Genomic DNA, 27,502 nt, shown 5'->3' on the forward strand with positions numbered 1-27,502 from the left:
GGTAGTAGAGAGAGAGAGGAAAACTATAAGCCAGATGGCTAGACTCAAATCAGGGAGGTCATGGGCCTGAATGTACAAGATTTAAGCAGAGAAATGGAAAAAAGGAGAGCTTGGAAATGTCTCATACATAGGTGCACCATGAGTTGTGTTTGACTTGAGGACAGTTAACAATAACAACAACAATAATGTGCAGTCTTCTTCTTCTTCAACTACCTTCTACCTTTCCCAGCATCATTGACTTTTCCATTGAGTCATGCCTTCTCACGATGTGGCCAAAATACAACTAAATTGTCATCTTGGTTTCCAGGGACAGTTCAGGCTCAATCTGTTCTTTGTCTTCTTGGCCATCCACAGTATACTCAGTACTTTTCTACAGAACCACATCTCAAATGGGTTGACTTTCTTTCTGTCAGCTTTCTTCACTGTCCAGCTCTCACATCCATACATGGTGACGGGGAATACCATGGCATGGGTGATCCTACCTTTAGTGTTCACAGTTATGTCTTTTCATTTTATGATACTGTCCAGTTCCTTCACAGCAGCTTTTCTAGCTTTCTTCCTATTTCTTGACTGCAGTCTCCATTCTGATCAATATTTTATCCAAAGTATGGGAACTCTTTAACTGTGTCAATTTTCTCAGTATCTCAGATGGTTTCTAGTAGATCTTCCATGGTTGTTATTTTTGTTTTCTTAAAGTGCAACCCCAAATCATAATCCAGTGCCGCAGCCACTATACCATGCTGGAACTCACATTCTGTATGAGTAAAGATTTTGGAGAAGGAAACTAAAGTGTGCTTCTAACTGTAATAATTCAGATAGAATGAGTAACATTGCAACTTCTATTATCAGATGTTTGGGAAACATATATATGCCAATGAAAACCTTTTCCTGGATGAGTCAGAAAATGTGGTCCAGTTATTACTACAACTACTCATGTAATCCTTTGGCAAGTGACAAAAAATTTTGACAGAACATTGGGCAGAAGACAGATCCAGGATAGATCCATGGATGCTCTTCAGTAGATCAATTGACTTCCACTTATTTTACAATAGCAGAGGCAAAGGACTTTATCACACCAGGCTCGTAAGGTGCCACAATTGCATTAAAATGCAAATATACAGACTTCCAAATCTCCACAGTACTGCTTCTGTCCCAGCCTCCGTCTTCCACATGCTGGCCTCCATAGCCTTGCCTCCCTGTCCTATGCCCTTCCCAGCATGCCTTTCAGTCTGTATTTATTTTCATTTACAGTGGGTCCTTGGTATCTGCTGAGGTTTGGTTCTCAGGACCCCCTGGGGATACCAAAATCCATGGATGCTGAAGTTCCATTAAATACAATGGCATAGTGAAATAGTCACACATAGACTTTGCTTGTCGTGAGCGGATAGTTGCTCGAATTGTGTCCAGTTGGCAGGCCAAAGCCACTCGCAGGATGCCAACCGCACAGGGAAAACCACTTCCTCTAAACTGTGGCTAATCTATATGGTACTTTTTGTATGTGTGTGTTTTTTAAAAAATATCTAACTTCCTGGATGAGTAGTCCTCACACCTGAGGAGAAGAGTTTCAACTACACAGAGGTGGAGGGAGGGGAAGTTGAAAAGAGATTCTGATCAAACTCGAGACAATAAACCATTATCTAGGCTTCTTCCTGTGGTCCTGCAGTAGAAAGATTCATTGCCTCCCAAGCAGTTGGTGGAATAAAACCCCGAAAAGAGCCTTTTACGTCTTTAAAAATACTAGAAGATATGAGCAGCTTCTGCACTGGATTTGGATTAGTCTTGATTTGGGGAGCATTCCAGTCTGCATTAGGGGCTGGAAAAGGTAAGTAGCAGAACCTTGCAGTTGCCATTTGCTGATATTTGGGGTATCTAGGGGGTACAGGATGAACTGGGTGACACCTCAGAGGGAGGTGTCTGCCTTTCAGTGTACAATGTACTGGGCCACCTCTCGGCTGATAGAACGGGACTCCCAGAGAGCGAAAGTCCTGGGAAAGACCCTGTCTACCCAACTAGAGCTGGCAAGGAGGCTGGCAGAGACACTGTTGGCACATCACCACAAACTCCTGGGGGCCTCTCCCTTCCACAAATCCCAGGACTTCATTTGGTGTTGCCATGGTAGTTACAGTGAAATCAAAGTGCTATAATTGTGAAGTGTAGAATGGCCCCCGATGACAATTTGAGTTGTATTTTACCAGTATCTGGATGGTTGCAAGCTTTGCAAAACCCCTTTTCAGATTTACAAACAAGGTCCATGGACCAGAACAATCTAGGACACACAATCCCTTTGGCTATTGGCAGCGTGTAAACTGGAGTCTTTCTCTTCCACGGTGGCCTGATCTACAGCTGAGGGACCATTGGCCTGGTTGCTCTGAGCCTTGGGGTGACAGCAGTAGTTGCCTATGATTTCACAATGGAGGGGTATTTAAACCATATCCTCCAACATTTCACAGATGAAAACTGGGGAATATGTGACTGAACAATATCAACGTTTGGTAAAAATGGCAAAAAAATTTAATGAATAAGCACACACAAGCTAGGACTTTGCTTTTGGAGCAGTTTGCTTTTGCCTGAGTCTACAAGGAGGAGCAAGATTCCTCTCCTTTCTCCCCTCTGTTTAGTTATGTAAGTGCAAACTACTTATGCACTCTGAACTTAGTTTGTAGCTACTGAAGTAACCTGAGTGGGAAAGTGGGGAGAGGAGAGAAAAACTGTGACATTTTAAAAGCTGACAAAATAGGATGATGGAGGATTATTAGTAGGGTATCTGCCATATCATGACAGCTGGAGGGTATGCTGAACTACACACCCTAGAATTCTATAGAATGCAACCATGACAGTCAAAAGTGGCCCACTAGTACTTCCTCTGTGCGGTGTGAAAAGTCCGCAGGGTGGAATCATGCAGCCTCCAAACAATGTTGTACTTTGCGCTCCTGGTAGAATCATAGATTTGGAAAAGATGATAAGGGCCATCGAATCAGTCACCTGCCATACAGGAATATACAGCCAAAGCTCTCCCAGCATATGGTCATCCAGCCTCTGCTTAAAAACCTCCAAAGAAGGAGACCCACCACACTATTGCTGTCAGGAAGCTCTTCTTGATGTTTAGGAGAAATCTCTTTTCCTTCAGCTTGAATCCATTGCTTTGCACCCAAGTCTCTACAGCAGCAGAAAACAAGCCTTCAATACAAGATAGAAGTTCTTTTTTTAAAAAAACAGTTCTCAAGGCATTTGTGGGTTCTCTAGCATGATTCTATGTTCAGCTTCTGGCAGATGTTGACCATGGAGTTGCACTGGAAGAGCTGGAGATTCCTACAGAGGTGTTCTCTCAGGTAAAAAGAACAGTGGTTTTTTATTTGCATTTTTTCCACATTCACAAGGGTCCTTCACCCCTAACCCAGCGAATGTGGAGGGACCACTGTTCAAGAAAAGATATGCCACCTAAACATTAGGAAGAATGTCTTGACAGTAAGATCTGTTCAATAGTGGATTAGACTACCTCAAAGGGCAGTGGACCCTCCTTCTTTGATGGTCTTTAAACAGAGGTTGGATTGGCATCTTTCAGACGTGCCTCAGGTGCGTATTCTTGCACAGCAGGGGGTTGGACTACATGGCCTTTTCAGTCCCTCCCAACTCTAAGATCCTATGATTCTGTGAATACTCCCCTCCTTTACAAGTAGGCTGTGACTGTTTCAGATCTGCTGTAGTACTGAAAATAGTTTAACCACACTTATTAGCCACAGATTGTAAAAAGAGTGAACGGTGATCATACCAAAACTCCTTGTACTTGCACTTTCTCTTAAAGCCAGACACCTCAGGGTGAGTATTTCAAACGGCTCTTTAACGGAACCAGGAGATGGAATCTCGTTTGAACTTTCAGACCTTTCAAAGCTGATATGCCACGAAGCCATCCCCCCCTCCTTGCCCAAACTGCTAGTTGTATAGGGCAGTTTCAGTCAGATGACTCACCTAGAAGACTCATATTTCAGTTCTGAGATGAAATGTTGTTTGTTTGAAAGGTAAGGGAGGCCCATGAAAGAGGACAGAGTTTCCATACCTTTAACAGTTGGACAGAAAAGGGAATTTCAGCAAGTAACAAACCATCCATGCTGAAATTCCTTCTTCTAAACAAATCTTTAGGGTACAGGAGTCTGGAGATCCAGTGTAGCATAGTGGTTTGAATGGTGAACTATGACTCTGGAGACCAGGGTTTGATTTCTAGCTCAGTCATGAAACCTGCTGGGTGATTTTGGGCAAGTCACACTCTCTGAGCCTCAGAGGATGACCATGGAAAACTTCTTTTGAACAAACCTACCAGGAAAACCCCATGATTGGCTCACCTTAGGGTTGTCATAAGTCAGAAATGACTTGAAGGCACACAACAAGCACACAAGAGCCCTGCTCTTTTTCCACTGGCCACCCTGTCTGAAGGGCATTTAGCAGCTTTAATTCTTGAATCCTGTTGGCTACTGTGACAGTGGGGCAGTACGGAAGGAAGTAGCATCATTGCAGGATCACATTTGCAGTACAGACTTTTTTGAAATCTTTAGCCCAAGATGATCAAACTGAGGCTGTTGTACTTCATCCACATCATGAAGGCACAACTCATTAGAAAAGACAATAATGCTAGGAAAGGTGGAAGGATGTAGAAAAAGAGGAAGACCCTAAACAAGATGGATAGATTCAATTAGGGAAGTCATGGGTATCAATGTACAGGACCTGAGCACAGCAGTGGAGGATAGGGAGTCTTAGAGATGTCTCATCCACAGGGTCACCATGAGTTAAGATTGACTCAAGGGTGGTTAACAACAACAACAAAATCTTTTCCAGTTTTTGTGTACTGTCTTCCAAAGTTGTCAATTTCTCATTCATCTGTTGCATCTCTGTAGATATTTGTGCCAATGAATTTCTTCTGTTTTTCAGTTCCATCTTTAACCCAACTCTCAGACAATTTTTCAGACCCTTCTTCAATTCACTCTTCAGGTTCATGCTCATCTGGCTCACCTCTCAACGGATTATTCATTTGTGGTCCCTGTGCAGATAGAGCTTGCCCACTTCTGGCTCTTGTCCTCTAGACATTTTGACAGCTGTCAAACTACAAGAGGAAGTGAATCATTTCTTTGCCATTACTCCTCTTGATGTGTCACAGTCTCTTTTTAATCTTTTAGTATCTTCACAGAGCTCTCTGTACTTTTGGCCAGAATCAAACCTCTTCTTTTCATTTCTTCTTTAACCTTCAGACTGTAATGAACATGTTTATTCTTTAGATCAGGCAAATAAAATTCCTTTCTTAGAGTCTGCTTTTTAACCCCTTCAGTCCTTTCCGTCTTAGCATTACTTTATATTGATGTCAGGAGTGTCTTTACTTAGGCAACTTCCGACTGAAATAGTGCTCTCCAGCAACCTGCACTGGACATGGTGTTTGCTGGTTTAAAGGACAGCAAAGCAGCTAAAAATGCTTCCCTGATATAAGAAGCTAAAAGGACTGTTCCTAAAGGTCCAGTTCCCATTCCTGGTGTGCAGATGACATAATGCATTCTCTGAAGGTGCCAGACACAGATGCTGGCAAAACGTCAGGAATACACTCTTCTAGAACATGGCCACATAGCCTGAAAAACCCACAAAAAACTATGGATGCTGGCCATGAAAGCCTTCGACTTCAAATCACCAACAAACTGTTTAGAAGAAAAATGGGAACCAGAGCTTTAACATTTGCTTCAGTCATTATTAAAGACATTTTAACCAGCTAGCGCTGAAGAGCTTTAAAAGACTCCAAAACTCTGACGTAAACTGTAGGTGTGTTCTTCTAATCTCCAGAGCTTCCACATCATGAGAGCCTTCTGTCTACACACATCTTGTTTCCCATTTCAGGAGAATGCCCCACTCCCAAGACAATTGGATTTGCTGAGTACTTTGCAGAGTGGTATGTCGTGGGGACGCGTTTACGGTATGAATGTCAGGCTGGTTTTAAGAGGCCAGCAGGCAAAGGCAACAATATTAACTGTGAGAATCGATCTGCCCAAGCTCAGTGGACCTGCCGTTCTCCTCCTGTTTGCACAGGTAAGAAGTTACATTTCTGGAGGAATTACAGTGGGCCCTCCACGTTCACTGGGGTTAGGAGCACAAGGGGAATAACTGCAAATAACAAAAACACTATTTTTGTTTTAACCTGAGAAAATCTCTCTCTAGGAATTTCTAGGTCCTCCAGCACAACTCTATGATCAACATTGGCTAGAAGTTGACCATAGAATTGAGCTATAGGTCCTACAAATGCCTAGACGAGAAGTGCTCTCTCTAGAAATATCTCGGTTCTCCAGCATGACTTCTGGCTGATGTTGACCACAGAGTCGTATCGGAGAGACTGGAGATTCCTAGAGAGAACATATTAATCAAATCTATGAATAATAAAATCTACAAAAGTCAAAGCTGCAAATGCAGACGGCCAACTGTAATAGATTTTTGTCTTCTGTTCACTTTTTTCAGATCTGTTGGCAGACATTTTTTTTTGTATTGTTGACACTTTGGTTTCTAACATTTTTAACAATGTGTTGTTTTTGTAAAGACACCGAGTCTTCTAATACATTTCGTATTCATGTCTGATAAGTCATGCCAAAGACAATCTTCTTTGAAGACATGTGTAACCTATTTGGATATTAACTGCCCAGAGCTTGGGAAAAGTTACTTTTGAGGGACTACCATGGCATGTTGGCTGGGGGATTCTGAGAGTGGGAGTCCAAAACAGGACATTTTCCAAGCCTTGCAACTGATTATGGATACAATAACAGCAAAGAGGAAATTCCAAAAGTGCATGTGGAACAATGGATGAAAGGTCAATCTGTTCTGAGTTAGGGAACTTTTCTTTGGGAACAGCTAAACCAATTTCATAAGAAGGAAGCTCCTGTCTTCAGAGCACAGACACAAAACAACTTACATCTGATGAACTTCCATCATCTACAGAGCTATCATTGTGATGTTCTTACCTTACTTAAATCCTACTTCTGCTTGCCAGGCAGATAAGAAAAGAAAATCTTTACCTGAACACAGCTGAGAAAACCTCTTCTCACATTCTGTTCTCCAGACCCCCCTCATTGAGAAGATTGACTCTTATTATTAAAGAATGGATAGGGAAGTTAGTAGACATAGCACCAATGGGGAAACAAGTTGAAAAAATTAATCCAGACAAGACAGAGGTGTTCCTGGTCAGTCAGAGGCAGATCAGAGAATACAGATCCAGCCTGTGTTGGATGGGGTCACATTCCTCCTGAAGACGCAGGTTCACAGTTTGGGGGTACTCTTGGACTCAGCTTTCAACCTGGAGGGCCAGGTCTCTCCTGTGACCAGGAGTGCTTTTGCACATTTAATAATAATAATAAATAAATAAAAATTTTATTTCTATACCGCCCTTCCTCAGATCAGGGCGGTGTACAACATTTACAAAAAATACAATACATATTAAAAACAAGACAAAGCATTAAAACAAATTACCATAAACAGAACAAAAAGCCCCGAGTTAGCTGGTCCCTTTGCTAGAGAGGCGGGAAGGAGGCACATAGGGCTCTTAATCGGGGAATGCGCTTGTAAAAAGGAAGGTCTTTAAATCCTTTTTGAATTTGGCCAGGGAGGTGGCCGAGCGGAGCTCCATGGGCAGCGTATTCCAAAGGGCCGGGGCGGCGGTGGAAAATGTCTTCCTGGAGGTGGAGACTAGCCTAGCCCCGGGAACCCTGAGTAGCTGCTGCCCAGATGTTCTGAGGGTGCGGGACGGAATATATGGGGAGAGGCGGTCCTTCAGGTATCCTGGGCCCAAGCCATTTAGGGCTTTATAGGTCATTACCAACACCTTATATTGTGCCCGGAAGCGAATGGGCAGCCAATGGAGCTCTTTTAATACTGGTGTTATATGGCTGGCCCTGGACGTGCCAGTGACCAGCCTGGCTGCCATATTCTGCACCATTTGTAGCTTCCGGGTTTGGTATAAGGGTTGCCCCATGTAGAGTGCATTGCAGAAATCCAGTCTTGAGGTTACCAGGGCATGTACCACAGTTTCAAGGTCCCTCTGGGCCAGGTATGGGCGCAGCTGGCGGATAAGCCGAAGCTGGTAACAGGTGCTCTTGACCGTCGCATTCACCTGAGCAGTCAGGTGAAGGGACGAATCAAGAAGCACCCCCAGACTGCGCACGGAGTCCTTCACAGGGAGCGTGACCCCGTTCAGGACAGGTGGAACCACCGCCATTCCTGGACCAGGGGAACCTATCACGAGTACCTCCGTTTTCTCTGGATTCAGCTTGAGTCGGTTTTCCCTCATCCAGCCCATTACTGACTCCAGACAGGCCACGAGAGGAGAGACGCCATCCTCAGTCACTGCATCAGTCGGAGACATAGAGAAAATTATTTGGGTGTCATCAGCGTACTGATAACCCCGCGCCCCATGTCTCCGGATGATCTCTCCCAGCGGTTTCATGTAAATGTTAAATAGCATGGAAGACAGAATGGCTCCTTGAGGGACCCCAGTTTTAAGGGCCCTCTCATCGGAGCACACGTCTCCCAGCTGCACCATCTGGGACCTCCCGGAGAGGTAGGACCGGAACCACTGGAGCGCAGTGCCCCCGATTCCCACCTCTGCCAGGCGCCCCAGAAGGATACCATGGTCTATGGTATCGAAAGCCGCTGAGATGTCCAAGAGCACCAACAGGGACACGCTTCCCCTGTCAATGCCCAGACGGAGATCATCGACCAAGGCGACCATGGCCGTCTCAACCCCGTAACCCGCCCGAAAGCCAGTTTGAAATGGGTCTAGATAATCCGTTTCATCCAAGACCGCCTGAAGCTGGATTGCAACCGCCCTCTCGATCACCTTTCCCAGAAATGGCAGCAGTGACACTGGCCGATAATTATTATGTACCAGGGGGTCGAGGGAGGGCTTTTTCAATAAACTTGTTTGCCAACTGTGCCCATTCCTTGAGATGCCTTGGTTATATCCCATTTGGACTACTGCAATGTACTCTACAAGGGGCTGCCTTTGAAGAGTGTTCAGAAACTTCAGCTGGTCCAAAGAGCTGTAGCCAAGCTGCTAACGGGCAGGTTATAGAGATCATACGACGCCCCTCTTGAAACAGCTCCACTGGCTGCCAGTTTGTTTCCAAGCACAATCACCAGCACTTTGATGACCTATAAAGCCCTATATGGTTCTGGTCCAGACTATTTGGCAGACTGCCTCTCCCTATATGAGCCAGCCTGGGCTCTGAGATCCTCAGGGGAGGCCCTTCTCTCCGTCCCACCACCAGTTGGTGGCAACACAAGAGAGAGCCTTTTCCATGCCTGCCCCTAGACTCTGGGACTCCCTTTCCGGGGAGACCAGAACGGCCTCTTCTTTGATAGCCTTCCACCGACAGGTGAAGACCTTCCTCTTCAGATAGGCTTTCGAAACAGAAAGTTTTTAAAGTATGGCCTGGGGTGCTATATTACTGTAATGTATTTTAAACATTTTTATCTTTTAAAAGTATTTGATATTTTAATATGTAATTTGTTTTAATTATTGTAGTAATTTAATTCTATTTTAATGTACTTTTTTGTATGTTTTTAATTGTATTTTTTTTAATGTTGTAGGCTGCCCTGAGTCTCAGTCTTGGGGAAAGGATGGGATATAAATAAATTGATGATGATGATGATGATGATGATGATGATGATGATGATAATAGTTTTTGGTGGGTTTTTTTGGGCTATGTGGCCATGTTCTAGAAGAGTTTATTCCTGACGTTTTGCCAGCAGCTGTGGCTGGCATCTTCAGAGAATGCCACAGATGTAGGCAAAATATCAGGCATAAACTCTTCTAGAATATGGCCACAGGGCCCAAAAAAACCCACAAAAAAACAATGGATTCTGGCCATGAAAGCCTTTGACTTTGCAATAATAATATACATTGAGAGGATGACTCTTATTATTAAATACAAAAAAATTGGACTAATGAACATCATATTTAGTTAGAGCTTGGAAAAGTCACTTGGTTGCATTAACTACAACTGCGATTCTGGGAGTGGTACTTACTTTTCAACCTCTATTTTTAATGTTAGTGCTCCTCCAAGTGGTGAAAGATGTCTGTTTATTGTAGCATGTGATTTTCCTCATCTATGTATTGATTTTCATGTCTGATTTCAGGTTCCTTAGCTATACTTAATTTGCAAGTGAAATTGAGGAGGCATGTGTTGCTGAGAAATCCCACTGTGGGAGGGGGAACATGTTAATTGCAGGGAAGAAGAATTCTGCTCAATGATGAGTGTGATTGTTATTATTAACCATTATTTATGAAGCACTGTAAATTTACACAGCGCTGTACATAAAATCTTTTTAGTTAGACGGATCCCTGCCCTCGGGCTTACAATCTAAAAAGACATGACACAGAAGGAAAAGAGAGTGGTGGCGGGGAAGAGTAAGAGGTCCAGCAGTTCCTCTCTACCTCCAAGGCCTGGACCAAGGCAGATGGACTGGAGGGAGGGCTTGGGTTCTTAATGGATGGGCGCTCCTGGGTTTCAGACAAGAATTCTTCCAGCCCTAACCAGAGATGTTATCTATTGAACATGAGACTTCATATAGACAAAGCATATGCTCTACCACAGCTACAACACCACCCGCTAATATGTGACCCTGAGAAAGTGGCTCTGTAGCAGACCACACTTTTCTAGATCACACGGAAAGTTGTCTTAGCTGTTCTGTCAACTTAATTGTGGTTAAGCCCAGTGTTACCAGGAAATCCAAGGGCTGAACTGATAATACTGGGCTTAACCACAGACACTTTTGGGTTGCAGGCAAACATCTTCTTGTGGTATGCTATCCTCTGGCTCCTGGTTACCTGAATCCACTAGTATCTTCTAAAATGTCCCTTTTGAAAACCACCCAATCTCCTATCATTTTAACCACAGCTTGGCACACAGACATTATCCAGCAAAACTCTCTGTGCCAGGGGCTTTTGTCAAAGGCACGAAAGGAGCCAAGGAGGGTCATTTAACAACTGGGGAACCTTTTTCAAAGCTTTACAGAACTGGAGTCGCCATTAGTCAGAAACGACTTCAAGGCACACAATAACAACAACAAAACCTGAATCCATACAATTGAGTTGTGCAGGCTACATGTATGTGCATACACACACCAGCTGTTTTTCTAGCTCCTGCTGTCCTCATTGGCTTCAGTGCCTGCTGAAATTGTCAGTGCTGCCACCATTGCTGCTACAACCACATGCCTGAATTTTGGCAGCTCCACAAATGGGAAAAGCACTCTTCTCCCTCCTTAATTTCTCTTTTGGTGACCCTCAGGGAACTAGTCTGCAAAGTTCTGTGCTATGAGAGGGCACTCTGCCATCCTCCGATACCATAAAGAGCCACTGTCGTTGCTACTGAATTTTGTTTCTTTTGCCAGAATTAGTATTAGAGCATTACGGCTCTCATCATCATTATCATCCTAATTTGTTATTGTTATTGTTTGCCTTCATGTCATTTCTGACTTATGCTGTCCCTAAGGAGACCCTGTCATGGCAATATTTGTTCAGAGGAGGTTTGCCATTGCCTTCTCCTGAGCCTAAAAGCATGTGATTTGCCCAGGGTCAACCAATGGGTATCATGACCGAATGGGGTATTGAACCCCAATCTCCTAAGTGGTAAAATTCAAAGATATAGCCGTGTTAGTCTGTAGAATCAGTATGCAGAGAAATCTTGTAGCACCTTTGAGACTAACTGAAAGAAAGAAATTGGCAGCACGAGCTTTCGTGGACTTCAGTCTACTTCGCAAGTTGTAGTCCAGCATCCAAACCACTGCACCACACTGGCTTTCATAATCAAATTTACTTTTCTAGACAGCTATTATTTATTGGTTTCACAGGATGAGTCTACAGTGGCTAGAATATGCTGGGCTGTTCCTGAAGTATTCTGCCCCCGAAGCTGCCCTAAATCCACCCCCCATTACCTGGGTACTCCAGGGTGACACCAGGCAGCTGTTCACACATGTACCCCACTGTGCCACCTGCTATCACTGGCATGAGTCATTCCTTCTGAGGTAAAGAAAATAAGGTGCCCAGTGTCGATCATATGGATTGATGCCTCATTGTGACTTCAGAGAGAGTGACTTGCAGTGGCACTGTGGGAGGTATTGTAAACAGCCATCGAGGGGTCATTCCCACTTATATTTAAACTGGTGTGTGATTCACCTTTGCTCCATGTTGGTAAATCGATTCCAAATGGTTTGTCATTCCCACTATGAAAGCAGATATTTTCATTATCCCCTTGTAATCGCTTCTTTTTTGGCATGATTGTTGTCCCTACTAGTTTGCACCACTTCAAAATGCATGTCAATCATCTGTGCGTCATCACTGATGTAAGCAACAGCCCAGGCAGCCTGGCCAGTGAAATAGATAGATAGATAGATAGATAGATAGAAGATTTGATTGATTGATTTTGCAACTACATGCAATTAGTGAGGCAATTGGTTGCAAAACCAATGAATCAAATCTTCTATAAATTTTTTTCTTTAAAAATTGAATTGTCTATTATTTGCTTATAGGTGAGGGTTTTTTTTAACACTGGATTAAGGCAGGGATCAACTCATTTGAGACGTGATGCTGGAGAAGATTGCTGAGGATTCCATGGATAGCCAAAAGAATAAACTAATGGGTCATGGACCAGATCAAGCCTAAACTATCCCTGGAAGCCAAGATGACAAAGCTTAGGCTGTTGTACTTTGGACACATCATGAGAAGTCATGAATTCTTGGGGGGCAGGGGACAATAATGATAGGAAGGATATTGAAAGAGCAGAAGGCTGCATGCTAGATGGATGAACTCTATTAAAGGTTTCAGCAGTTGGACAGGGAATCTTGGAGATGTCTCAACAGCAGGGTCGCCATGGGTCAAGATCGACGCAAGGGCAGTTAATAACAACAAAGCCAATATTCATTGCAGGGCTGCCCTTCCCATGCAAAGACAGTCCACAGTTAAATTGGGCCATTGGCTCTGCCTTGTGTAGACAGGACCACACCTCCACGGAAACAACACCTCCACTTTGTTAACTCAGGTATAGCTGTCTATTCCTTCGCATATGTATTTGTCCTACTTAAATTATGTTTCTACACAGCCGCTTCGGAGTTGATTCATCGCTCTGCACAACAGCCTTCAGTCGGAGACTGTGAGGGAAGTTCCAACAGCTCCCAAACCCCAACTCAACAAATGATGAAAGGTAAAATAGACTCTTGTTTTATTTGTTTGTCAATTTAATAGATTGTCTTCTCCCTGCCCCCTGATATCAGTGTGATATCTGATGAGACCAGGTTGGGAAACAGTAAATGAAAAACAGTGTCAAAACCATGTTAGCATGTTTGAGATTCATAGAATCATAGAGTTGGAAGATACTGTTTTAACAGTTTAAAACAATTCAACGTAGTCAAAGGATAAAAGAATTGACCATGATGTCTTGTGCAGGTGTCACAAAAAAGTGGAAATATCAGGGAGATCTGCAAATACAAGACTAGTATAAAGAAATATGGCAAATGGCAATTAATGATAAGTTAACATGTGAAATCAAGATTAAAAAAAGGAATAATGAAGAGAAATGATTTTGAAGCAATATGGAAAATATTTGTACAAAAGGTTTTAGTAAAAAGAGGAAGGTGGTTTACCTCAATAGGAAGAGTTACAATTTTGGAGGGTAGAATAATATGAAGACATTAAGCTCTGGTGATGGGGAGCATTTGGGAAAGTGAGGGGGAAATGAATTAGTGATAAATTAATAGTATTACACTAGTGGAGTTATGAATAGTATATGATGAAAAGAAGACAGAAGAATGAAAATATTAATAATAATTTTACATGTTTTGTTTTTAAATTACCGGTTTAGTTAATAGTAAATGGTTTAATATGAATAAGATTTAGGTAAGGTAGTTAAGAATGGATAATTAATGTGATTTCTTACATATTGTATGTGGAATACTATGTAAAAGATATTTTTAAATACTATTTTATGTAGGTAATAATAATAATAATAATGAACAAGGGGTTTTGGTCCTTTGTCATGTAAACAGGACACAGTGAGCCCAGAGGGAATTTGGAGTAAATCACACATGTAGACCTGGGAATGAACAAACAAATGAAATGACGCATCCTAGCAACGTATAGGTGAAAACCAAACTTAGTACTAAATGGAAGTCAGCATTGGTACTACAGTGGTCCCTCCACTTTCACTGGAGTTTGGGGCACAAGACTCCTGTGAAAGTGAGAAAATGCAAATAAAAAAACTCTATTGTTTTAAGCTGAGAGAATACATCTCTAGAAATCCCTAGGACCTCCGGCACAATTCTATGGTCCACATCTGCCAGAGGGATACATAGAATCGTGCTGGAGGACCTACAAATGCCTAGAGACGTGTTTTCTCTAGGTATCTCTAGGTTCTCCAGTGTGACTGTATGGTCAACATCCAGCAGAGTGACCTAGAGATTCCTAAAGAGAATCTATCAATCATATATATATATATATATGAGAATAATCAAATCCGAAAAAGCTAAAGCTACAAATATGGAGGGTCAACTGTACTTAGATTTCATAGATTCATAGAGTTGGAAAAGACCACTGGAGCCATCCAGTCCAACCCTTTGCTCTTCAAGAAGACACAGTCTAAACAATCTGACAGATAGCCATCCAGCCTCTGTTAAAAAACCTCCAAAGAAGGAGATTCCAAGGCAGCGTGTTCCACTCTCAAACAGCTCTTACCATCAGGAAAGCCATTGCCCAAGTGTGGATCATTATATAGCCAAAACAGCATCATCTGTGCACAAGAGGGCAATAGCAGCAGACTGAGGAAAAACTAAATTGGGAGATCTGGTTTCTTGTCCCCTACTGCAGCATAAAGTTCACAGAGTGATCTTGGGTTAGTCAGAGTCCCTCTCTTAGCCTGACTTACCCCAACAAATTGTCATGAAAGTGAAATACAAAGAAGAGAGCCATGCATGACACCTTTGGTTCATTGAAGGAATGGCAGGACATACATAGAATAAGTAAGGCATAGATTGGAGTATCCTGGCTAAAATCCTGAACAGGAATATTCCAAGCTGGAGTATTTTCTTGTAAATGCATCTTCTGCCTTGGTTGCAGATCCAGTTTGATCTGTACTGTGATGGCTAAAGTATGATACACCCCTGTTTTGGGAGAGCGGGGGGTTCTCAGGTAAATTACAATATATCCTGAACTGGCATAGCTCCCTGTAAAGATTCCTGACTGCTAGCATTTCTAAGTTGAAAATTAGAAGGAGGGGATGGGTGCAGATTTGGTACAGACTGGTACCAAATATAGACACACATGTAGACTCCTCATCACCAAAAAGAGACTTTAAGTAGAACAAAGAAAGAGCCTTAAATGCTACCACATTCATTGTGGCTTCAGTTTTTCTAGGCCAGAGAACCCACTTCCTCAGACATAAAGTGAAATCCCACAAAAAGCATATGCTGTAATACATACAATTAGGGGGAAAACAGATGAAGGAAAAGTCCCTGTTGATTGCTCTATCCATTGCTATAATTCTCAGGATACAGGTTGAAAATAAGTATACAGTCCTCCCTCCGAATTCAAAGGGGGGATCCATTCCACCACCACCCCCGGTGAATTTGGAAATTCACGTATATTCAAGCCCCATAGTTTTGAACGAAAACGTGCTCCTGCGTGCAGCCATGTGCACAGGTCACGGGCGTGTGCACCATTAACTTTAATGGAGGTCGCCGCCTGTGAATAATCAAAACCGAAGACCTCAAGTCCGTGAAAACAGAGGGGCAACTGTACGACATTCTTTTTTTTCCACAGAATATCCAGTGCTTTGCCAGTGCTAAAAAGAATGGCAAAATGCAGCTCCTTTTAGAACCAGCAAAAAGGCGCCCTTGCCTCCATGGCGAAGAATTTTCAATGCTCCCTTGGCACAGCGTGTCTAAGCATTGTGCCAACAGAGTACCGTAATGCCCTGTGTGGTTGGGCATAGACGCATGATGCCAGCATGGGGGTAGCCTGCATGCATATGCCACACCCCACATTGCCCCCACACCAGTGTGTAACGCCAGTCTGTTTAGCCCCTAACTCTTCTTGAAAATAGTAGTGTGAACCATAAAACTCTGTTCACAGTGTCAAGCAAAGAATGATGGCCTGCATTTATCTTTGGAATGGAATTGCTTCCTCTGCAGCCAAAAGGGATAATTTAAATTGCCTTGACTGAGACATTAATTAAAATTAATGACTGAGGCACTGTTAGTTTTCTTACTTAAACAACAACAACAAAAAGTCCTGAGCATCAAACCTCTCACTGAAGTGCCTGCCCCATTGCTTTTTTTGCAAATGAGGTGTCTGCAAATTCTCACATCTTGGTCGGACAGGGGCCAAACTTCAGAGCTCTTAAATACTTGAGTTGAGCACTGAGAAAACCAAAACCAATACTTCAGGCTATGCCCAAGCAAAGTGTGAAAACAATGTTTCATGGCTGGCATCCATAATCTTTTGAGGGTTTTTCAGGCTATGTGACCATATTCTAGAAGAGTTTATTCCTGACATTTCACCAGCATCTGTGGCCGCAGATGCCAGCCACAGATGCTGGCAAAACATCAGGAATAAACTCTTCTAGAACATGCCCACACAGCCCGGAAAACCTACAAAAAGCTATGTGAAAACAATGTTAACAAAAGTCAGCATCCTGATAAACCTTTAGGAAGCGTTTTTTCTTCTGACATAAATTATTGTATACATAAGCAAAGTGAACACCGAAATATTGATGTGTCATGGAAACCCACTGGGTAACCCTGGGCAAGTCACAATCTCTCAGCCTCAGAGGATGGCAATGGCAAACCCCTCTGAAGAAATTTTTCCAGCAAACCTCCGTATAAGATCACCTTTGGGTCACCATAAATCAGAAAAAAATTGAAGGCACATAACAACAACCAACGTGCTAAGAAACCATGATCTCTCTTCATACCTCTCCTGACTAAAAGCTTGCCCATCTTTCCCCCTGCATTTTACAGGTGTATGTAGAGTTCCCAAGCCACTCAAACATGCCACAACCAAAGTGTTTAAATATGTAGTGGGACAAGAACTGCAATACAGATGTCTTGATGGATATCGCGCATGGACCCCCATTTCTGAAGTCATCACCTGTGAGGATTCCAATGGAAGAGTAGAATGGTCCAAATTATCACTGCACTGTACAAATGACAGCAGTAGTGTTCCAGAGGGGACAACCAAAACACTGCTCAGCTCAGGTAAGAAGAGGTTAGGAAGAGTAAGAGAGGAGTGGCAGGGCGCATACCTACCTGTAGAAAGTTCTAGGTTCATTTCTGGGCCAGGTTAGTCATGTCAGTGGCCAGATTGTTCATGTCTCAGTTATTGTGGCCTATAAGACCAGCAATGGGAATCTGTCAAGTTCAGCAGGATACCAAATTCAGAAACCAGGCTTCAGTAGTTAAACCTCAGAAAAAGAAACTATAGAAACCAGGGACGTTCATTGTCAGAACTGACCAGCAAGCATTAGAGTTGTCTATTTAAACTACACACAGTTTCAAATTTCAGACAAGCTTAATTCCAGGAGCCTTATCACGTTAGAAACAAACCTGACAGGCAAATGGAGAGAAGCCCATTTCGCTTTCTGTCTCCACATGACATTGAAGCACTTTCATTCTCTTCCAGTCGTAAAAACGTGGGAGGTGGTTATAAAAGTGTCCCTTTTGCCAAGCTGGAAAAATCCATTTGGCAAAAGGGCCATTTTAACCACCCTCTCCTATGCTTTTACAACTGGAAGAGAACAAAAATGCTTTGACATCATGGGGAGAAAGAAAAAGAAACATGTTTCTCTCACTTTGCCTGCTGAGTTTGTTTGTGGTGCAATAATTCAATATAATTAATTAACACATTTCTCTTCTCTTTCCCATATTGGCCCTTTCTGTGTTGTTATAACCAGATACGTTCAAAGAAATGACCTTGTTCAGGCTTGATTCAAGCTTATCCCATTTCCGTTTTTATCTCAATACCTTGGTCTGAGCTCACCACTTCTCAATAATACTATTTCTGCTATATAACCCATCATCATATAGCCCAACATATATTGTCAGGACAAAAGCATATGCAACTCCTGACAGAATCTCTAGTCCAGAAGAAGTCCTAGTAGCTGGCTGTTATTTCTGTGTCGCAGTTCTCAAGAAGTTTGAGTTCTCAAGATGTAGCTCTGTCAGTTTTGCCAGGTTCTGCCTATTGTTGTCATTTCCACAGTCATTCATTTCATATTTTGGAAGTATTCTTTGTAGTCATTTCTTGGATGAGTATTAGGACTTTGCCAAAGTTTGTTTGTTTGTTTTTAAACAACAGGGACATGGCTTTTCTGAGGTGGCCTTCTGGTTTGAAAGACAAATTTTGTCTTCTCTGAATTAAAAAAAATCTTATCATCATTTGAAACTAGGGGTACATCTTCATTGTAGAAATAATGCAGTTTGAGACCACTTGAACTGCCATGGCTCCATCCTACAGAGTCTTGGGATTTGCAGTCTTGTGAGGCACCAGCAAAGAGAAGGCTTTGTAAACTAAGACCTTGTAAACTACAGATCCCAGGATTTTATCGGATGGAGCGACACTTAAAGTGGTGTCAAACTGCATTATTCCTACAGTGTAGATGCATCCTAAGAAGAAGAAATTTCTAGCATAAACTTATGTAAACATAGTGGAATTATGGTAGACGTTTCTTCTTCTTGGTTTGTCGCACATGCCTTTATGTCATTTTGTGCTAATACAGACTAATATGGCTAGCCCTTTGAATACTATTAGAATTATAGTGTTCTAAGGCAAATGAGCCATTTCACTAAATCCACAAAAGCTCACGCTAAAAGAAAGGGAGTCTTAAACGTGTTGCTAGCTTTTTCCTTTTTCCTTTTGGTGCTCACACAGCTGTCTGAAAACTGAATTGTTGCTTTTTTAAAAAACTTAGATTTCTACACAATTCTTCCAGATTTTGCCTCTTTGCCTCCAAACTACTCTTCAGCACCTGCAAGTGAGCAAGTAACGAAAGGTAAAATGCACTCTTATGAATTTGTTTATTCATTCACTCATTTATGGCAACACATCCATCCCATCCTATATCTGTAGATCTCCCAATGAGGTATTGTAAATAGGGTCAATGTTAGCTGGCCGGGTAACTGCCTTGATCCCTAACATTAACTGGGAAGGCAGGACAACAGTTTAATAGTAAAAAAGATTTGGAATATTGAATGGAGGGGAGTGATCTCTTAAAGGCTTACCTTTTTGTTCCTTCTTTTAGCATTTGTGTTCAGTGCTGCTGTAATGGCTGCTGTCATCATTTTATAAGGAATCCTCATAAGATGTGCATGGTAAGGGGCAACAAGAGGAGTTTTTCCTGTGTATTGGTTGGTCTAATTTATATTCCATTTTTTTCCCAAGTCTGGGACACTTTTTACCTTATAAAGCTATTTGTGTGTTAGGTGCCTTCAAGTCGTTTTGTTTTGTTTTGTTTTCCCACGTTAAAAAAAAACTTTAAATCCATTGTTGTCTTAATTACACATAGTCTACATCTCTAATGCAATCCTTTCCATATCTTCAATCCATCTATAACTCAGTACTGTGGTATGTGCAATACAATATTAACAATGTTATACCAACGTATATTTCCCCTTACAGTTGTTTCTGATTTACGGTGACCCTAAGGGGACCTTATCACAGGGAGCTGCCTTACTCTTCCAAACACTTGGGCCATCTCTGAGGTCTAAGCCACTTTTACTTCATATGCACAAACCAGCACCTTAGTAACAACTGCTATAATGTTTTATGCAAAGATGTAATATGCAGTTGTGTGTGTGCCTATGTGCCTTCAAGTCGCCTGTCAACTTATGACAACTCAATTAATTCCATAGGGTTTTCTAAGGCAAGGAATATTCAGAGGTGGTTTAGTCAGTTCCTTCCTCTGAAATATGGCCTACATACAGCACATGGTATTTATTGCCAGTGTCCCATCTAAGTACTAAATAGAGCTGACCCTGCTTAGCTTCCAAGAGCAGACAGTATCTGGTGCCTTTAGCTGCTTTGATTCCCTATGTTCTAATTCCTAAAGCACTGTATAAATCTACAGTGCTATATAAATAAAGCATAATAATAATATTAACAATAACAATAATAATATGTTGGGAGAAAGGCGGGATATAAGAAAAGAAAATAATAATTTAGGGTATAGAGGCCTCTTAATACTTGGGGGAATCATCACAAGTGGAGATGTGTAGTCTGATGTCAAAAGTAGAAGATAGAAAGGTGGAATAACAGATTTTGAAAGGATGTTCTTGATGGCATGCATGTTGAAAACTTTTAACTTAATGTATCCTTACAAGGTAAAAACATACAGCTGAAGATTGTGAAAAGGCTGCGTTGGTCTGTATGCTTGCTAAACCAGAAAAAAACAATGTCCGTCCAAGGCGTCTGACGCATGACCCTACATGTGCATTGATATCTCCTCCAAGGTCCTGCTTGGTGTTCCTTCACCATCCGAATTACAGTGGGTAGCTATACTATGGGGCCTTTTCAAGAGTGGCACACAGTTGTAGAACTTTTTCTCTATACACATTCACTTTGCTTCTTCCATATTCACTCTTGCATGTCAGGCTGTCCTCTCCTGCAAAAGAGTCCTTTTCCTGTTTTTCATGATTCAGTTGCTTTATTCGTTCTTCTCAATTTTTAAAAATTTAATGTTATTTGTATGATTCTGTATAAGTTGATTTATGTCTGAAGGAATTAGAATTGTGTAGTTTTGTAACGTCATTATCCATTAGAGGGCTGCTGTTATGTTACATAGAATCACAGAGTTGGAATAGACCCCAAGGGCCATCCAGTCCAACCCATTCTGCCATGCAGGAACTCACAGTCAAAGCATCCCCAACAGATGGCCATCCAGCCTCTGCTTAAAGATCTCCAAAGAAGGAGACTCCACCATCATCCAAAGGAGTGTGTCCCACTGTCAAACAGCTTTTGCTGTCATGAATATCTTCCTAATGTTGAAGTGCAGTCTATTGCCAGCTCTGACTGCAAATTCTGCCATGCAGGAAGATACTATCAAAGCCCTCCCCGTGACCAATGGCCATTCAGCTTCTGCACACACAAAAAGTGACTGTTGCACAATGGGATTGGTGTGAAATGAGACCAATGTATATTGGGCACCAATGTGCATCAGTCCCAACGTGTATCTATCACTAAGGCACATCAGGCACTCTTGCCAGTGTTCTGGTACATATTCTTGCAATTGATCAATAGCACCTTTGCTATGTAGCTAAGTATATAAAAAGTTACTTAATATAGATGGTGATAAAGGATCCCAGCCTGTGTCTGTACACACCTGTACAGTTCAGGCTTCAATAAGCTGCTCCCTACACCTGGAATTGCCTCCCTGAACATTTGCAGAATGCTCCATCCCTCAATGCTTTTAAACAGCAAGTTAAAACTTTCTTATTTCTACAAGTTTTGGGATTTTAGCTTAAGATGATTTTATCATCTTGTATATTTTGGTTATATGTATTTATCAGCCTCCACTTCTCTGATGGGTTAGGGACTGTCAAAAAGTAGAATTGGCTGAAAAGCAGTCTTTTTAGCTTGAAAATGCAAGACTGAACACTAGATGGTGTCAAGTCGACTGAGAGGAGGAAAAAAACAGTATGTGAGTAATGATCAAAAAAGTAGAGAAGATGATGTATGTGATGCATAGGTGTGTATTGTACTATATGTTTAATATGTTTTTAATGATACATCTAATAAAATCTCAATAAAGAAAAATAAAAAAAATAGAGAAGGGGTCAAAAGTGTGGTGGCTTTAATTTAGATCTATCAAAACAGTAGAAAAGAGAGGTGCCTGTATTAGATTGCTTTTTCTTATTTGCATTTTTATCTGAATAATTTGTTTTACAATTGTATTGCATAGTTTTACATTTGTATTACTCTTTCCTCTGTCTGTGTGTATGCATGTATTAGATTGTATGCCTTTGGAACAGCTGGCTGTCTTGTTTGTTTACTTGTAAAGCACCATATACACTGATGGTGCTAAATAAATAAATAAAATTAAGATGATACTGATGAATGAGAGGTGGATATCTCCAGTTAGGGATCGCTGGCTGTCTCATCTTGGTTGGGCTGCCCTCTGCTTTGATTCATTGCTGTATACCTGAGACAACTTGCTGTCTGGGAAGGATGTTTTATTCTTGCCAGTTGTTGTGTGCATTCAAGTTATTTCCAACTTACAGCGACCCACAGACAGACCTACTATGGGGTTTTCCTAGCAAGAAAATGGAGTTTTCTCTTGCCTTCCTCTGAGGCTGAAAGAGTATGGCTTGCCCAAGATCATCCAGTGAGTTTCCATCACTGAGCAAGGAACTGAACCTTGGTCACCAGAGTCTTTGGCCAACCATCACAGTGGTTTGTACTTGCTTTGCTGCTGTTGTGTGTTTTCAAGTCGTTTCCAGCTTATGGTGACCCTAAGTGATTCTATCCCAGGGTTTGCTGTGGCTGAGAGTGTGTGACTCACCCAAGGTCACAGAATGGTTTTCCATGGTTGAGCGGGGAATTGAACCCTGGTCTCCAGAGTTGTCCAACACTCAAACCACTACACCATGCTGTGCTTTCCTACAGTTGCTACACACACACATATGTATTGCAATTTATAAAGTATATATGTTATATGCTGCATCAGCCTACTAGTCCATTTTGTCAAGGCATGGGAAGCTGTTGCTCTCCAGACACTGTGTAACTCTGACTTCCATAATTCCTGGCCGTTGTCACTGTTCACTCAGGCAGACAGGAACTGAAATCCAACAACAGATTCCCCCTGCTGAGTGGCAGCCGATGGTTCCTGTCAGTGGGTGCATCTACACTGTAGAAATAACGCAATTTGACTTTAAGTGCAGCAGCTCTATCCTATGGAATCCTGGGATTTGTACTTTTGCAAGGCCTTTAGCCTTCTCTGCCAAGTAGTTCTTCTGTCTCACAAAACTACAAAATCCCAGGATTTTGCAGGATGGAGCTATCGCACTTAAAGTGGTGTCAAACTGTATTAATTCTACAGTGTAGCTCCATCCAAAGGCACAGTGAATCCACTCTAGCTATTAATCAAGCTGTTAAATCAATACATTGAAGAAGTTCACCACCCTGGACAGCTCCTTGAGAGTTCAGAGAAAAACCTACAGCAGATTTACAATCATGCTGACATGGAAACCATCAGCTCCAAATGCCTTGCCCTTGTTCTAGCCTTTTGTAAGTTCAATTGCTCTTTGAAATGCTATTTTTGCAATGTGGAATTGAATCGATATTCCTGGGAAGTGGAACAAGTTGGACTCTGCATGGTTTCCTGTTGTATAAAGACTTGCACTCCAAGGTTTGAAAGATAAGCCTTCACTATCTATTATTTAACCATTATCTGCATGTATAGGTTGAGTCTCCCTTATTCAAAGCACATGGGACCAGAAGTGTTTGGGATTTCAGATTCTGTTTGGATTGTGGAATATTTGCGTATACATGATATCTTGGAGATGAAAACCAAGACGAAACATATAATTCATTTATGTTTTGTATACACCTTCTACACATACCTGTAGCCTTATACCCATAACTTATGCATAATATTTTTAATACTTTTGTGCATGAAACAAACTTTGTATATACTGAACGTTCTGAAAGCAAAAGTGTCACTAGCTCAGCCACCCATGTGGACAAGTTTATAGTATTTTAGATAAGGGAAACTCAACCTGTATTTTATAGATACCAGCTTGAAGAAAATGTACTTTTGAAATGTAGTCAGCTTGTATCAATGTGTATGTTTAACCCTTGTTCCTATCCTACGTACCTTCCCTTCCTTTTTCCTTCCTCCCCCCACCCCCATTTCCTTTATGATTCTTTTTTCTCATCATCTAGCTGCAACAACCATCCTAGATGGAGATCTTCCCTGGCCCTGATAAGAATTTTTCACCAACAGCAATATTTTAGGTGATGTGCTTGTGCTACTGAAAGACACTTCTCATAAATAAGATTGCTGCATGGTGGTGCCAGCACAGAAAATACCCAATTGCTCTCTTACCATTTGGTTATTGTAACAGGCTGCAATAGTTCCATCATCTGCTAGAAAATTCTGTATGTATGTGTACGTACAATATATAACTCATAGCTTCTCATAGGCCATGCCATCATCAGATCTGGAAGCCTTAATTTAAACGACAACTAGATTTTCCAAAGTAAGCATTCATAGGAAACACAGAGATGCCTGAAGAGTTATGCCCATCCTGCAAAACTTTACAGCCTCTTGCCTTTAGGTGATGCAAGCACATTTTCAAACTGGTTTACAATCTTTATTCAGCTTGGACTCACAACCATCTAGTGAGGTAGGTCATTTTACATACTCGTACCCATTTTACAAAGGGATCATTTAATGACCTCAGCCAGAGTTCCAGAAACATTATAGCACACATCCCATGTTCCTCTATATAACATGTTTGACTATTCAGGGCTTGTCTACATGGGTTATTAACTCCACATTCCCCCCGGACCTGTTGAATCCTGTTTGCATGATGCAGGGCCAAAACCTCAAATTGGGTGCAGACTCTTCAAGATCTCTGCACATGTTTTAACCTTTCCTCTCTTAACCCAAATTTAAAAACTTTACCTTTTGCCCCAACTTTTTGGCTCCCTCCACAGTGATGATGAGGGGGTGCCTTCCCAAGCAATCTGACATCAGAACGAGGCGCCCAGCATCTGCAGTATGGCTGGCTACCTTGTTGTGACCTCAGTGACAGCGATGGGCAATGAACAGGGATTATACAAGAAGGCAGTCACCCATCATTGCTGTGGTGAGATCACAGATAATGGAGGGAATTCAGGAGGAATTCAGGGCCAGAATATTCCAGGGGCAGCCAGTGAAGACAAGTTTTCCATTGAGGGGCATCTCTGCTTTAAAGAAAAGGAAAGAAAAGAAAAGAAAAGAAAACCTTCCTTGACTAACATGGAACCCTTTTGAGGCAATGAAGCCACAGGGGTACATTGAAGTTTTTGTACATGTCAAGAATTTCTGGATCATGGCAAAGGCACCTATTGCAAAGGCAGGGACTGGCATCAGTGGAGGCCGAAGGTTTCTGTGCCAGAGGGGACTTGGTCCACTCTAGGTTTTAAACCAACAATTTTAACAGATCAATCCACAGTGCTGGACTCCATTTCCAAACAAGTTCAGCACATGAAAGCACTTATATAAAATTCCAGCTTAAACCTGGAATAGAATTACTTCCCCACTGACATGGCAACCATCAGTCACCACCCTCCAGCACTTTGGCTATGTTTTACCCTTGGCTTTCTCATTCTGTTCTATGTTCAGAGCAATTAAATTTTTGAAATGGAGCACTGTTGACTAGCTTTCAGTCTGTCATTTGGCACCTTCCAGATTCCTCTGAAATGCCCCTGAGTCTAATGTTTTCAATCCCGGGGGCAGTCAGTGTCAAAGAGAGAGATGTAATTCTGATTATAGAACTCAGCAAGCTTCTCCTCCAGTTGCCCCAGAGTAAGAGAGTGGACTATATTCTCATCATTCCTGGCAATGATGGCCCAGGATCTCAGGTGATTGTTATCTATGACACAACAAGCTGCTGACCAGATATAGCTGGGCTTATTCACCCTCCCTCCAGCTATGTAGTTGTTCCCTGGCACTGCTCCCACCACAGCGAATGTCTCGTTGCATCCTTCCGTGTTCTTCGCCATGGTCGTTTGCTCATAGTTGTTCCAGGCACCGCCATTGAGCTTGATGTTTTGGGGCACAATGTTGGTCAAAGTGAAGGTGGATGCCTTGGCATCTCGATCAGGCTGGTGCCCATTGGGGTTCAAATGTCCCCGGTTTAAACCAGTCAGGTTCTTGTAATCGTGCAAAATGGCCTGGCTGTTCTGAAGGGCTTCTTTTTTGGAATCGCTCTCATACAGGAGGGCTCCTTCGGTTTCCATTTCATTTTGGAGCATTGAATCAACAAGCTGTAGAGGAGAGATAAGAGGCACACACACACAAAAGGGAGCTAAATGAAAAGCAAGAAAGGTTAAGTCAAAGAGGAGATGACCAATAGGGATCCAAAGCTTGAAAGAGTAGCTTTACATGATTATAGACCCCCGTGGTGCTAATTTTCTTCCTTTATCCCTCTACTCTAGGGCCATGTAGTGGCCAGTGGAGAATGGAGGACGACTAAGCATTTGGCTCTATGACTACAGCCAGATGTACAACAGCATTATCATTTTCTAGGAAGTCCTGGAGGATGGCTTCATCTCTTGGTTGTAGCCATAGCCAGACACTTCTCAGATTTCCCCTTACTCTCCACCAGCCATTCCATGGCTGTGAAGGAGGGTCTCAGGAGGAAGTTCGGTTGTAATAGGTTTTTGGTCTATGTACCGGTATTCCTTAATCCCCAGATTCTGGTTGATACTGGGATCTGTACTTCAAAGAAGTTGGGATTGGTTTCGTTGGGACTAACAACTGAATTTAGTCTTAAGACATGTACAGTGGACCCTTGTTATACTCTGGAGTTTGGTTCCAAGATCCCCTGTGGATAACAAAATCTGTGTATGCTCAAGTCCCATTAAATATAATGACATAGCAAAATGGTGTCCCGTATAAAAAATGGAAAATCAAGGTTTGATATTTGAAATTTATACTTTTTTTGTGAACATTTTCAAACCATGTATGCTTGAATCCATGTATAAAAAATCGGTGTATAAGAAGGGCCGACTGTGCATAGTATCAGTAATGTGGCAGAGGGAGTAGCAAGACTGATAATGGGGAAAGAAGATGGCAATGGCAGGAACAGCATCTGTCCTTCTGCTTCAGACAGTGAAACATCTTGTGCAAACATGGTTAACACACACACAAGTAAAAAACAGACAGAGGCATTTGGCCAGAACACTTTGGAACCCATGCTTCCTTTCTTACCTGGGGTTCTATCATCCAAGTGCTTGGCCTCTTTGCTGTCCCAGGGTTATAAATGTAGGCTGAGTACACTGGGATGCGATTGTCTTTGTCGTACAGAGTGGCATAACGGTACTGGTTCTTGTAACGCTGGCAAATCCGCGCAGGCCGTGAAGGGTCAAGCCCAATGCTTGGTGGGATTCCTCTGAAGAAAAAGTGGGGACAGGTGTCTTCAAAACAGGTCACCACCTCACCGTTCCCTGGAGCATTGTGCCACCACACGCAGATGAGGAGCAAAACCAACAGCATCCTGTGGACTAATGAAGTAATATTTAGAGGAAATAATGGTTACTTGGCTTCAAAAAATGGAGCAGTCCAACAATAGCTAGAGTTCCAGAGCAGCCTGTGTCTTTTCCCCTCCTTGTAGGGTGGCAGCTAGGAGGCTTTGGAGAGCAGGAAAACCGAAATGGCTCCAACTTAAGGTGATCCTGAAAAGAACGTAACCAGTCCTAACACGATACATACTTCCCAAGTGATGCACTCATGCACTGGCA

The 27,502-nt window shown here is 42.2% G+C and overlaps 2 protein-coding genes across 2 annotated transcripts; one reads left to right on the top strand and one right to left on the bottom strand.

The window, feature by feature from the left end:
* Nucleotides 1-1,746: 1,746 nt before the first annotated feature.
* LOC149311620 (interleukin-2 receptor subunit alpha-like) lies at nucleotides 1,747-20,457 on the top strand. The gene is made up of 7 exons (XM_089526659.1): nucleotides 1,747-1,822; nucleotides 5,869-6,057; nucleotides 13,110-13,226; nucleotides 17,020-17,256; nucleotides 18,969-19,049; nucleotides 19,299-19,368; nucleotides 20,377-20,457. Exons 1-6 carry the CDS (start codon nucleotides 1,747-1,749, stop codon nucleotides 19,343-19,345), a joined length of 747 nt encoding a protein of 248 aa, XP_089382785.1. The 3' UTR covers nucleotides 19,346-19,368; nucleotides 20,377-20,457.
* Nucleotides 20,458-25,480: 5,023 nt separating this feature from the next.
* On the bottom strand, nucleotides 25,481-27,257 carry LOC149311621 (endonuclease domain-containing 1 protein-like). Its single transcript, XM_089526661.1, has 2 exons — nucleotides 26,973-27,257; nucleotides 25,481-26,026 (listed from the first exon to the last, which is right to left on the bottom strand). The coding sequence occupies exons 1-2, from the start codon at nucleotides 27,255-27,257 to the stop codon at nucleotides 25,481-25,483; spliced, it is 831 nt and encodes a 276-aa protein (XP_089382787.1).
* Between the last annotated feature and the right edge of the window lie 245 nt (nucleotides 27,258-27,502).

Source organism: Sceloporus occidentalis, unplaced genomic scaffold, assembly GCF_023333645.1.
Source record: "Sceloporus occidentalis isolate IW3139 unplaced genomic scaffold, rSceOcc1.0.p SCAF_5, whole genome shotgun sequence".
NCBI classification, from domain to species: domain Eukaryota; kingdom Metazoa; phylum Chordata; class Lepidosauria; order Squamata; family Phrynosomatidae; genus Sceloporus; species Sceloporus occidentalis.